This window comes from Rhamphochromis sp. 'chilingali' (genome assembly GCF_963969265.1).
Source record: "Rhamphochromis sp. 'chilingali' genome assembly, chromosome: 15".
Taxonomy (NCBI): domain Eukaryota; kingdom Metazoa; phylum Chordata; class Actinopteri; order Cichliformes; family Cichlidae; genus Rhamphochromis; species Rhamphochromis sp. 'chilingali'.
The window spans coordinates 18,936,338-18,949,392 of NC_137942.1; the positions used below are offsets into that span (position 1 = coordinate 18,936,338).

The window sequence follows — 13,055 nt, forward strand, 5'->3', positions numbered from 1 at the left end:
TGCTCTTAATCTCAATACTAATATCTTTACTCTTGTCCATTCATTTTGTTGTCAGCCTCTGCCCTCACTGACACACAAAACAAAACAATGACTACACAACAGACTAGCTACACAAGAAAACACACTAAGTATACACTCCACGCTAAACATCACAAATCTCCCACATCTCAAAACTTGCTCTCTAACCCTCACTCGCTCTGTCTCGCTGCCATCACTACCAAAACCTTCGCCTCTTCCTAACCAACCAAATCCCAAGTGTTGAGTTTTTTTAAAAAATTGCTCGACGTAGTACGTTTTTCAACCAATAGCAAAGAGGTGACTTTTTTTCTTTATTTACTGTTTTTGCACTGTCATTAGAAAATGCTTTAAAAAATCCCCCAAAAAAACCCACCAAAAAAAACTTGACGATAGTATTTAAGAACTGGTGTATACTTTCAAGTCCAAACTTTCAACACGGCCTGAAACAGAGACTCAGCGTGGCTGCAGCTTGTTGCTATGTCAGTTTAAATCAGTCATGTGATTTGGAGGTGTGGCGTGTCTGTGGACCCCAGAAGGTTAATAACACTCACCTTCATTCCATTTCCAGAGTGTAACAACCAACCACCTGTGTGAAATCTGAAATTGCCATGGTGCTGATCCATTTGGTAATGGTGGAGGCAATATATTCAGTTTAAGAATTTATATTCACTCTTAACTGTAACTATGTTCAAAGTGTTAGTGTTATCTTATTTTAATAAACAACACTGTCATATACAAAACTGGGGTAGCAAGAGATCATCTTAGGGTGGCACAGGCCACCTCATACCACTCTTCTAAATCCGCCCCTGACCTTGTGGTGTTTTTCAGACTAAGTCCACAATAATTATTGCAATTATTCATTTTAAATTATTAAAATTAGCTATTAAAATCATCTTCCATTACATCCACAGTAGTTCAGGAGTGCTAAAGGCTAATTACAACATAATGGCCTACCAGCCATGCTGCCCTCAGAGGTGCTGATCAAAGTTGTAATTATATGAACAACCCCCTCATTGGTCCACTGTTAACATATTCACAGTGATTGAAACGCTACTGGTGAAAACACGTGGTTATCCACTCCCACCTTGTTAATATTCAGTGGGTGCTGAAGAAGGTTTTATAATACAGCAGTGAGGACAGTGTTTATTTGTTGTAGTGGTTATACATGGTTATATAAATCCTAACATTTGCACAATGTTCTCCTTATTTTCACTTTCACATAAAAATATATAAATCTGTGGACGTTATGTGTTCGTGCCTTATGTAAAACCACGCATGGTGTGGTGTCAATGTTTTTCTTCAAAAATAGGTGTTGTAAAATCAAACTAGACCCAGACCCACCTGTGACACATGAAATACTGCCTATATGTAAGGGTTAAATTACAGAGCCCAGCACTGGCTGTGTATCACCTATAAAGTAATTTCACAGGGAAAGGATGAAAGGTGTTGCAGAACAAATAGAAGGAGTCACCAGAGTCATTTTTTTCATAAAAGAAAATCTTTTAATTGATGTTGTTGCAGGTAAGAATTAAAAAGTGGAATGTCTTTTGGAGCATTTTGAGACACATTAAAGAAACCTGACCACACTGTACTGTATATGAATCCTGCAAACTGCAAACAGAACAATAACTTGCTTTAACTGCTTTTCTGGTAGAGTTCCAGAAAGGGGTGTTCAGGTTCAGAGCTAACGATTCTAATTTTTAAGGCTCCTTTTTTATGACCATAGCTGTTTGGACCTGTTTCTCAACAAACTCATATCCTGTAAGCTATGAAAATCTATAAGTAGATTAAAGGTTAACAAGTTTTCAGGAAGCTGAAGACCTAGGACTTTATATTACCTGCTGCTAGACAAACAAAAAAAGAACATTTTTTCACATCCAGATATGAGAAACGATGGCGCTTTACTTGATGTCAATGCTTCGAATGCGAGCATCCCCATCAAAGTTTAGGGCCGAGTATTTCTCTGCACCGACGCGGTTGGGGAAACGGAATGTTGAGCCATCTTGAAAAGTCACCACAAACTCTGAAGGAGTGAATTCAATGGAGATCTAAAAGGTATTATCAGTGAGAGAAACAGACAGACAAAGGAATCAAATATTGTAATAGATGTGATGTATAACGCTCAAGGTCTTGCAGATGAATGTGCGGTATCAAATAATGAAGTTCTCAAAGATGCAGTGGCACTTATTTTCCACCAGAGGTCACTCTCAGAGAGAGGCACTATACAGACTAAAGAGGAAGCTAATAGATTACATATGACCCATGCAAGGCTAAAATATAAACACACACTCTCACACCTTGAACTCCTGTCCCAGGGAGAAAGGAAAACTTTGCTCGCGTTGCTCCTGACACCAATTGCCTCCCTCGAAAGAGTTGCAGACAATTATATTTGAGTCTCCATGGGCATTGAAACGAGGGTTGAGATGAAATGCAATTGTGTCCTCTCCGGGGCCGATATTCACAGCAAAACTGCAATGTACAGACATGTGACAAACCTCATTTACTTTAAATAAGTAGCTCAGTCTCATTCTAATGGGGAATTTGAAAGAGAAATAAGCATAGTAAGTAAAATACAAGGGAAAGAAGAACAACAATCAAGCACGTTTCACGACTTAAAACCACATTTACCTTAAATTACTGACTCAATTAAATTCTCATAATCAATTTCAAATAGAAGTAACTGAGTCAAGTTCAGAAAGATACATGACATGTTCTATAGCTTTATTTCTGATGGTTCAGCTACTTTAAAGAGACAGCTAACACAGACAAAATCTAATTTACTCATTTTTTTTAGCCAAAAACACTAGCTACCAGTGTTTGTACTAAATGATAAATACAGTGATAACGACACCCTGTCAAGAATTAATTTTGCTGAATATCGATTGAAGATTTTTCTAACTTTTCTGTGATTCATTCATTTACAAACTCATGACACAGCTCGTCCTTTATCAATACTTACTCTCCAGCCTCAGGTTTGGCGACTCCAACAACAGTCATGGTTTGTCCAACCTTGAAGGACATGTTCTTTACAAACATACCCTGTGCATAAAAAGAAGGCAAGTTTGGTGATACAGTGTATTATTGTCTACTAATACTACTGACTTTTATTAGATCCAATTATTATTACAGCTTCAGGCAAAAAACAGCACTGGTATAGTCTCGGCCAATTCTCCGATCCTCACTTTATCCCTGGAAACTGCAGAACATGTGTTTTCAGTTATATCCCCATTGACTGGCTGGTCAAATATTCCAGCTCATGTGTCCTGAGGTTGCCAGGGACATTTTTCTGTACGCCGATTTTGGCAGAGACTGAATGTTGAAAAATGATGAGGGACAACTGTTAAACTGAGTCAAATTTTCCTCAGTGCAATACTAGATACCGGGAGTGGAAAAACACTAAGCTTAGCAGAAATTCAGTTCCTGCTGTACATGTGGCAGGGAAATAGTGGTTTGTGTAACAATTAGGAAATGGTCATTCTAATGGGGAATTTGAAAGAGAAATAAGTATAGTAAGTAAAATATAAGGGGAAGAAGAACAACAATCAAGCACGTTTCACGGCTTAAAACCACGTTTACCTTAAATTACTGTCTCAATTAAATTCTCATAGTCAATTTCAAATAGAAGTAAATAAGTCAAATTTAGGAAGAAACACTAAATGACATGTTCCATAGCTTTGTTTCTGAAGGTTCAGCTACTTTAAAGAGACAGCTAACACAGGCAAACTCTTCCACTGAAGGCAAAAAGTCCAGGTGTACAAGTCCTTAAAAGTGTATTCTAAAGATGTAGGTTATCATATAAGTCTGTTAGACTCTTATGTCTATTCATTTCCACCTAAATTCCTAATGCAACTTTTATAGATTTTTTTATTCATTTGTATTTCTTCACTGCCCACCTTCATTTCAAGGCGCAAGATCAGAAACCTACTTGTGTGGGTTTTAAATGCTGCAGTTGTTAGAGAAACATCCTAGATACAGTCAACAAGAAACCAAACACATTTGCTAAAAAATAACCATGAATACTTGATCATATTAGATCATGCAAACAATTCAATTTTAGATTCGCTTGTGAAGAGACCAAACTTTCCCACTGAACATGACTTTGAAGACTTAGTTGTTGATAAAATAATTTACATTGCTAGGTTAACAAACTGACAGGTCGCAATACCTTAGAGCAGTGGTGTCCTGCAGGTTTTAGATGTGTCCTTGATCCAGCACAGTTGATTTAAATTGCTAAATTACATCCTCAACATGTCTTGAAGTTCTCCAGAGGCCTGGTAATGAACTAATCATTTTATTCCAGTGTATTGACCCAGGGTGATATCTAAAACCTGCAAGACACCGGCCCTTGAGGCCTGGAGTTGGACATCCCTGCCTTAGAGCAACATTTTTCACCTCAACCTCTTCATGACTGTGATTCTCAAATCCTACAGAAGAGAAAGTTTTCCAAGGACCTCTGCATATTCTGTAACCCCAGTTACATGTTCATTGTTATCTGCATTATTAGATCCCAATTAAACTAAATTCTGTTCATCTTAAATTATATGTCACCACCATATCAGAGTTTCTATTGGTACACAGATAACAGTACTTTCATTTATATCCCCTTTGTAGACACACAAACATGTAATGATCTGCACTGTTCTATAAACAGGCTGAAATCGTGGCACGCCACAGCTCACTGCAAAAAATATAATTTATTTAAAGATCAACCAGTGTAAGTAAGGGAGGCATAGTAATGTGAACATTCTTCCTCTGTTAGAAAGTGTGTTTGGCTGTGCTGGACTGGGCTTGTGTCCGAGCTGGCAGTGACGCTGCATGTCTCCCAGACATTCTGCCTAATGAAGGAATCTGAATAAAGTAATGTGTAAGACATGATACTTCACTGAATCTGTCACTGGTGTGATGATGAAATTGAGCTGGCAAGTTATTAAAACAGTAACATGTTACTAGTAATAAAGTAATTATAAAAATAAACTTCACTGAACTGAATGAATAATTGTCATTTCTGTGTGAAATCAACAAAAAGTGAATCTTAACAGTGCCAGGGACATTATTTGAGAGATAATTACACTTCTGCTTAAGGGTGAACTGTTGTTGACCCCTGTTTGGCTTAGATTTGCAGGATTGTTGGTTCTTCTTCTTGTTTCTATGTTATTACTTTATTTCATTTCATCCCTTAATGTGATTTAAACCACAACACCCCTTTAGCCCCAAAAAAGAAAAAGAGATACAAGGTCTTGATTGTATTCTGACTATTTTATCAATTCAAAGATGCTAGAATGCAATGCAGCCTTTGTTCAGCTCTGACACTGGGAAAAGAGAAGGCGTGACTGAAATGAAAGACTCAAGTGTTATCATGTGTTTATATTACTAAGGATAACTTTCATGCATAGCCATGACATTGATCTATTACTATAGATGAGAAAAAGAAAATAACAATTAAGTAGTAAATAATGTAAGCATATGCTCTGTGGTGAATATTTTGACCATAAAAGGTCATCAAAAAATTCAAAACATTAGAACTCCTAACAGCTCAATAAAAACTAAATGCAAACATCTGTTTTAGTTAGTTCAGTTTAGCTGATGCAATTACATCAGCCTGGTAAATATAAAGCTAGGACCAGCTGTCAGTTCAATGCTTAAAATAGGCTTGAAGCCTAAGACTGTTGATATCAGTAAACCAAAGAGTCATATGAAAATCAAAGTAATAGAAGTTGACTATTGTTGTCAAAATTTTACTTACATTATTCATCTTGGCAGATGCAGAAGGTTAAGTACAGCTGAGAAGAAATGAAAGTGCTGCAGGGCCTTGCCTCTCTGCACCCCACCAGATGACTCCAGTATATAGAGGGTGGGAGGTGCCTTCAACCTGAGTGACATTTCAAAGAGCCAATAGAATTGTGCCATTGCTAAACACCCAAGAGCTGACTCACAGTGAGATTAGAAACTGCAAATAACTAATGTAGCAGTTAACAAATACTTGCAGATGTTGGTGAAGTGAGGCTAATTAGTGAAAGATCATTTGTTAACATCAAACTGTTACATTTTAACCTGGTGGAGCTGAGCCTGACTGTGAGGGGAACTGCAGACTTGGAGTTAAAAATAGAAGTGTATTTGTTACCAGGGAGACAACTAAATATTTAGCAGAGCCAGCGGTCTTAATGTCCACTTACTGTATATAGCTCAGGCCATACAATAAGATCAAATGCCGGCATTTGGAATACATCTGTGGCAAATTCTAGGTAGAGTTGAAATTAAGTGAAATGTTGGAAGTGAGTCAGATCCTCAAAATGATTTGAATATATGACTCACACTTAGAGCCAGAGTATACTGTCAGCTGCTGACAGAAGACAGCTGCTGTGAGTGCAGCAGGGTGGGTCAGTTCCACACATATCCACTACAATGTATTACAAACTAATGTAATTCAGAGCAATGTCACAGGAACCATTTATCAAGAAGTAATTTCTTTTACAGTTATCTGCTGTTTTTCCCTCTGTAACTACTAATTCTAGTCATATTTGCAGTGTAGGGCTGCTCCAAACTAAATTTGGCTAATATCTCATCATTTAAGAATCATTTAAGAACCATCATTTAAAACCAAGAGTGGAGTTTCAGAAGGCGTTCTATTTTTATAATCTAGGTTCAGATTCCAGGCTGAAAACTTAAACCTTGTGACCAGTTCCCCTACACTTCACACATTGTAATGGTACAAAATAAAAATTCCTCCCTGTGCTTTATGACTTCTTTCTGGGTCATGTTATTGATTAAACACTTTTTGGCACCACCACCTCAAAATAATGTCCTGAGAGCAATAGAAAAATCACAAGATCTTTAAGTAAAAAGTACAAAAAGAACGCTTTAAACTAATTTGCATAGTCCACACAGTGCAAATGGGTAATCATTCAAAAGCAACTCAACAGTCTATAAAGACAAAGAAAGGAGATATTCTTCAACTGCCAACTCAGTCATCTGATCTCAGCCCTTTAGCGCATACTTTTCAGTTATTAAATAAAAACTGAAGGCAGAAAGATGCACAAACAAGAAACTAAAGACAGCAGCTGCATCAAAGGGTTTCCATCGGCTCTGGCCTTCAGACTGCAAAGGGTTTTTATCCAAGTAATAAAAACTAGTATTATAATAACAAAAATGCAAGCTTGATCAGTTAATTCCTAAACAACTAATGCAATGTGCAGTAAGTAAAAACCTGACTGAATGCTAAAATTTCTATAGGAAATAATCTTATCTACTTCTTGAACCATGTGCTCCTGTGACCATATGTCAAAACAGGGTGCTATCTTCAAATGATGCATGATAGGTTCTCACACACCTTTCTGGATGGTCATGGTCTAACCCTACTGCACAAGCAAATGCTGTGCAGTAGGGGAATTATTTACAATTGTGGTCAAAAGCTTATATACACTCCTCTTGGGGAATAATGTCATGATAATTAGGGACTTTTAATGGTTTCTTTAACAGTTGATTGATTGAATGGTTGCGCAAAGGTCACAAGTTGCACCTTGACCACATGCTTTTGGTCATCAACAAGCTTTTAGCGTAATTCTGGATGGATATTTGAGCTCTCTTGTTGAGAAAATTGGCAGAGTTCATTTAAACTAACTGGCTTAAATGGACTCGGCTTTTAAGAGTATTCTACAAATTTTCAACAGGGTTGCGATTGGACCTTTGGGGAGGCCATTCCAGAAGCTTCATGTTAGCTTCTATTCCAAAATCAGTTTTGATGTGTTTTTTGATCATCTTTTCTATTGTCATTGGCTTATACTTGTAAGATTAAAAATGGTTTCCAAGATTTCTACCTTATTAGTTTATTTGATTTCATCTTTTAATGCGATTTTAGATATTGCAAACCTTTTCAAACAAATGTATCCCTGTATCCAAAAAAGCTCAAATGATACAAGGTCTCTATTGTATTCTGCCTAGTTTAGCAATCCAAAGAGGTCAGAATGCAATTCTGCCATTGCTCAGCGGTAATATTGTGAAAGAGAGAAGGTATGACAGAAATTACAGAAATGTTGCATGTATTTATTTCCCTTTCTAACAGAGAACTTTCACATCTCTGTTAGAAAGGGAAATGAAAGGGAAATGCATGTTGACAAGAAGACAAGACAGAAAGACATTTTCCCAAACACTTCTATACCACATGTCTTCCTGGAATAACAGCCATTGCCATGTATTGGATGTCAGTGGGAATACAGATTTAAGACACTTCTGTATTGGCTTTAGCAATGTCCATGGTTTCTATGTGGGATGGCAGGCTCCAGAGCCTGAGGGCAAAAACACCAAAGTCCTGGTTTTGTTCTCTGGCAAGAAAGGGTCACTGACACTGACAGAAACTGGAAGGATGAACTCAGTGACCTCAAGGTAGAATATGGAGTTAAAAGATCTGCAGTATATTATGGAGCCAATCAATGGAGTATTTGAAAACAACTAATACTGAACTTAGAAAATGATTTCACACATAACCAGTGCAACTGAGCGAAAACAGGATAATGTGCTCTCTTTTCTGTGCACCATTAAAAAAATCAGTTTTGAACCATCTGTAATCAAGGAAGGGTGAAACTGAACAGTCTTATTTACAGCAAGTTATGGTAATCCAGGTGAAAGGTGACACAGACAGATAACTGTTTCAACATTTCAGAAATATAAAGGCAATGCATGATGTATGTAGCACGTATGATTAAAAACAGAAGAGGAACAAAAGTGGATCCTTGTGGGATGCAACAGGTTCTGGAAGCCGACTAGCTTCATCTTTCGATCATGACGTTCCTATAGTTGAGGAGGGAAACCAGTGTAATACGTGACAAAGTTTGTGTTCCAGATATTTTTAAAGAACTTGTTAGATTCTATGCTGAGATCAAGCATGACTAAATAGTAGACTGACAGACAAAAGCAGATTATTATATGCCTTAAACAGAGTAGTTTTTTTCTACGTATGCTTTTCAAACCAGAGTAAAACTTGTCAGATATGGTAAAAGTATTTAAACATGGCTATAATTAGTAACTTTGCAGTAAACCGAGTCACTCATTTTGTTTTAAAGCACACAGTCAGCACACACTCACACAGTCCTATAGAAACACAACATGGACCCTGATCCCCTCAGTAACTATAGGCCTGTTTCCATTTAACACGATTTTAGAAAAAGCTTTGTTCTAATTGGGACTAACAAAGACTCCTTCAAGAAGGTGTGGTGGAGTTTATTACTAGTGTTTAATTATGTTTCTCAGAAAAGTGATCAAAACTGGCAAATTTTGTATTTGGAAAGATTATCTTCACTTTCAGATCAGCTTGTTCAAAGTTATGTACCACCTTACAAGTGAACGACTGAGGATCTTAGTTCAGCTGTACTTTGAGTATTGCCAACAAACAGTGTGTAGTGTGTAGCAGGTGGAATTATTATTATTATTATTATTATTTTTAAAGTTCATCTCTCTACAGGATCAATCTGGAAAAGCTATGTCATATTTGTTGCTAGTATTGTGAAAACCAGTTCCTTTATCAGACGTTCAGTGGGACAAAGAGATGTGACATGTTTGCTCATGCTTGTGGTCTTAAGGCAGTCAGCAGATCTTATGACACACACATATCCGCCTACACACACACACACACACACACACACACACACACACACACACACACACACACACACACATACACACACACACACACACACAATATTTACTGAATATTTATTATAACTATTTATTATCATCACATGAAAGCCAGTAATTCAGCTACATACTTTAATTATATGAGATAATGAAATGCAAACCACTACAACATTTATTCCAGGCTTCACACCAGCACAAAACAATTATATTTGTGTGTATTTCTTAAGATTAAATGCAAACTATTTTAAAAAATTCTATCTGTTGATTGGTAGTTAGCAGACAATTATCAAAATTCATTATTTTACTTAAGAGTTATTAGTGAAAATGCTTGAAGGTGAGAAGAATTCGAGACTAGTTATATTGTTTGTGGTCTGACACAAAGGTGATCTGAGTGTTCACTGTCCTCCAGTGGTCAGAGTGCAATACTACAACAGTCCACATTCTGTAACGACTATTTACTACTGGAGGCAGCTGTTATTACAAGGTGACAAGGAGAACCAATAGAGCGCTAATGTAGGTGGGAAATCTTCTGAGGATATTCCCAATTAGTGTTGAGGATGTATAGCTTTAACTAAAGTAACATAAAAGTAAAAAACAAACAAACAAACAAAAATATCAATCTGACAGTGATGCAAAATTATAACAAAATAGAATGCAAAACGTCACACACCACTCAGCTACACAAAAGTCAATCAAACTACATAGATACGCCACCATTCTTGGGTAAATGCAGGAGCATCAGAGTTTGTGTGAGGGTAATACACCAGGAAGGATTATCTAGCTTCAAAAACAGAAAGCAAAAATAAATAGCAATATTTAATGCTTATTAGAGATTTTCAAAATTGAAATTTACTTTAAACAATTTGGGCTCAAAACAGTAAAAAAACAAAAACAAAAAAAACAAATAGGCTATTTTTCACAATTCAGCCTCCCATATTATCCCTGAGAAAAAAAATGTGGTGTGAAGCATAAAAAAAGAGGGTTTTTTAAAAAAAAAGAAAAAAGCACTTCACTATGCTCTATGAGTATAGTGTTTCTGTCACTGGAGAACAACAACAACAACAACAAAAGGAAAATATAAAATGAAAAATTGTACACATTACATCACATTGTTGCCATTAAGAAATGCAAAACAGTAATCAGGTAAATTACACTAAACTGGCTATTTAATCACAACATTTACCAGTCAAGCACAACATTTTGTACAACAGGTACAACAGGTTGTACAACAGAAGTGACCTTTCAGACTGCAGATCAATGTTAGACTGAGCATTGGTCACAATAATAATTGAAAAGTACAACATATCATTTCCTTGTCATAATGACATAGGTCAGACAATATTAACTTTTGAATACATTTTGGTGTCAGACCAAAGCAGACCAAACCGACACAGTAATTATTGCATACATTAATCTTAAATGTATGTATGTAAGATAAGATAAGATAAGATAAGATAAGATAAGATAAGATAAGATAAGATAAGATAACTCTTTATTGTCACTGCACAGTCATACAGTGGGGCAAAAAAGTATTTAGTCAGCCACCGATTGTGCAAGTTCCCCCACCTAAAATGATGACAGAGGTCAGTAATTTGCACCAGAGGTACACTTCAACTGTGAGAGACAGAATGTGAAAAAAAAAAATCCATGAATCCACATGGTAGGATTTGTAAAGAATTTATTCGTAAATCAGGGTGGAAAATAAGTATTTGGTCACCTCAAACAAGGAAAATGTCTGGCTCTCACAGACCTGTAACGTCTTCTGTAAGAAGCTTTTCTGTCCCCCACTCGTTACCTGTATGAATGGCACCTGTTTGAACTCATCATCTGTATAAAAGACACCTGTCCACAGCCTCAAACAGTCAGACTCCAAACTCCGCCATGGCCAAGACCAAAGAGCTTTCGAAGGACACCAGGAAATGTATTGTAGACCTGCACCAGACTGGGAAGAGTGAATCTACAATAGGCAAGCAGCTTTGTGTGAAAAAATCAACTGTGGGAGCAATCATCAGAAAATGGAAGACATACAAGACCACTGATAATCTCCCTCGATCTGGGGCTCCACGCAAGATCTCATCCCGTGGGGTCAAAATGATCATGAGAACGGTGAGCAAAGATCCCAGAACCACACGGGGGGACCTGGTGAATGACCTGCAGAGAGCTGGGACCAAAGTAACAGAGGTCACCATCAGTAACACACTACAACGGCAGGGAATCAAATCCCGCAGTGCCAGACGTGTTCCGCTGCTGAAGCCAGTGCATGTCCAGGCCCGTCTGAAGTTTGCCAGAGAGCACATGGATGATACAGCAGAGGATTGGGAGAATGTCATGTGGTCAGATGAAACCAAAGTAGAACTTTTTGGTATAAACTCAACTCGTCGTGTTTGGAGGAAGAAGAATACTGAGTTGCATCCCAAGAACACCATACCTACTGTGAAGCATGGGGGTGGAAACATCATGCTATGGGGCTGTTTTTCTGCCAAGGGGACAGGACGACTGATCCGTGTTAAGGACAGAATGAATGGGGCCATGTATCGTGAGATTTTGAGCCAAAACCTCCTTCCATCAGTGAGAACTTTGAAGATGAAACGAGGCTGGGTCTTCCAACATGACAATGATCCAAAACACACCGCCCGGGCAACAAAGGAGTGGCTCCGTAAGAAGCATTTGAAAGTCCTGGAGTGGCCTAGCCAGTCTCCAGACCTCAACCCCATAGAAAATCTGTGGCGGGAGTTGAAAGTCCGTGTTGCTCGGCGACAGCCCCAAAACATCACTGCTCTCGAGAAGATCTGCATGGAGGAATGGGCCAAAATACCAGCTACTGTGTGTGCAAACCTGGTAAAGACCTATAGTAAACGTTTGACCTCTGTTATTGCCAACAAAGGTTATGTTACAAAGTATTGAGTTGTATTTTTGTTATTGACCAAATACTTATTTTCCACCCTGATTTACGAATAAATTCTTTACAAATCCTACCATGTGGATTCATGGATTTTTTTTTTTCACATTCTGTCTCTCACAGTTGAAGTGTACCTCTGGTGCAAATTACTGACCTCTGTCATCATTTTAAGTGGGGGAACTTGCACAATCGGTGGCTGACTAAATACTTTTTTGCCCCACTGTACATAGTACAGTAGTACAATGAAATTGGAAAACTGTCCTACGTCGGCACTACATATAACACAACACGACACGATATGACACATCACAACGCAACAAACAACACAACACAGTATATTAACTTAGTATAAAAAAGAAGAAGAAGTGTATGTGTATTGCACACTGTTATTATTGCACATGTAATTCAGGAATACGTGCTATTAGAGCCCTGTTGCCCTCTGAGTGTGAGGGGCTGATCCAGCTTGTAATCATATGAACGACCCCCTCACTGGTATTGGTCCACTGTTAAC

At 37.7% G+C, this 13,055-nt stretch overlaps 1 protein-coding gene across 1 annotated transcript; it reads right to left on the minus strand.

The window, feature by feature from the left end:
* Positions 1-1,497: 1,497 nt before the first annotated feature.
* LOC308411542 (beta-galactoside-binding lectin-like) lies at positions 1,498-5,849 on the minus strand. The gene is made up of 4 exons (XM_080905479.1): positions 5,762-5,849; positions 2,978-3,057; positions 2,316-2,487; positions 1,498-2,066 (listed from the first exon to the last, which is right to left on the minus strand). Exons 1-4 carry the CDS (start codon positions 5,768-5,770, stop codon positions 1,920-1,922), a joined length of 408 nt encoding a protein of 135 aa, XP_080761605.1. The 5' UTR covers positions 5,771-5,849; the 3' UTR covers positions 1,498-1,919.
* Between the last annotated feature and the right edge of the window lie 7,206 nt (positions 5,850-13,055).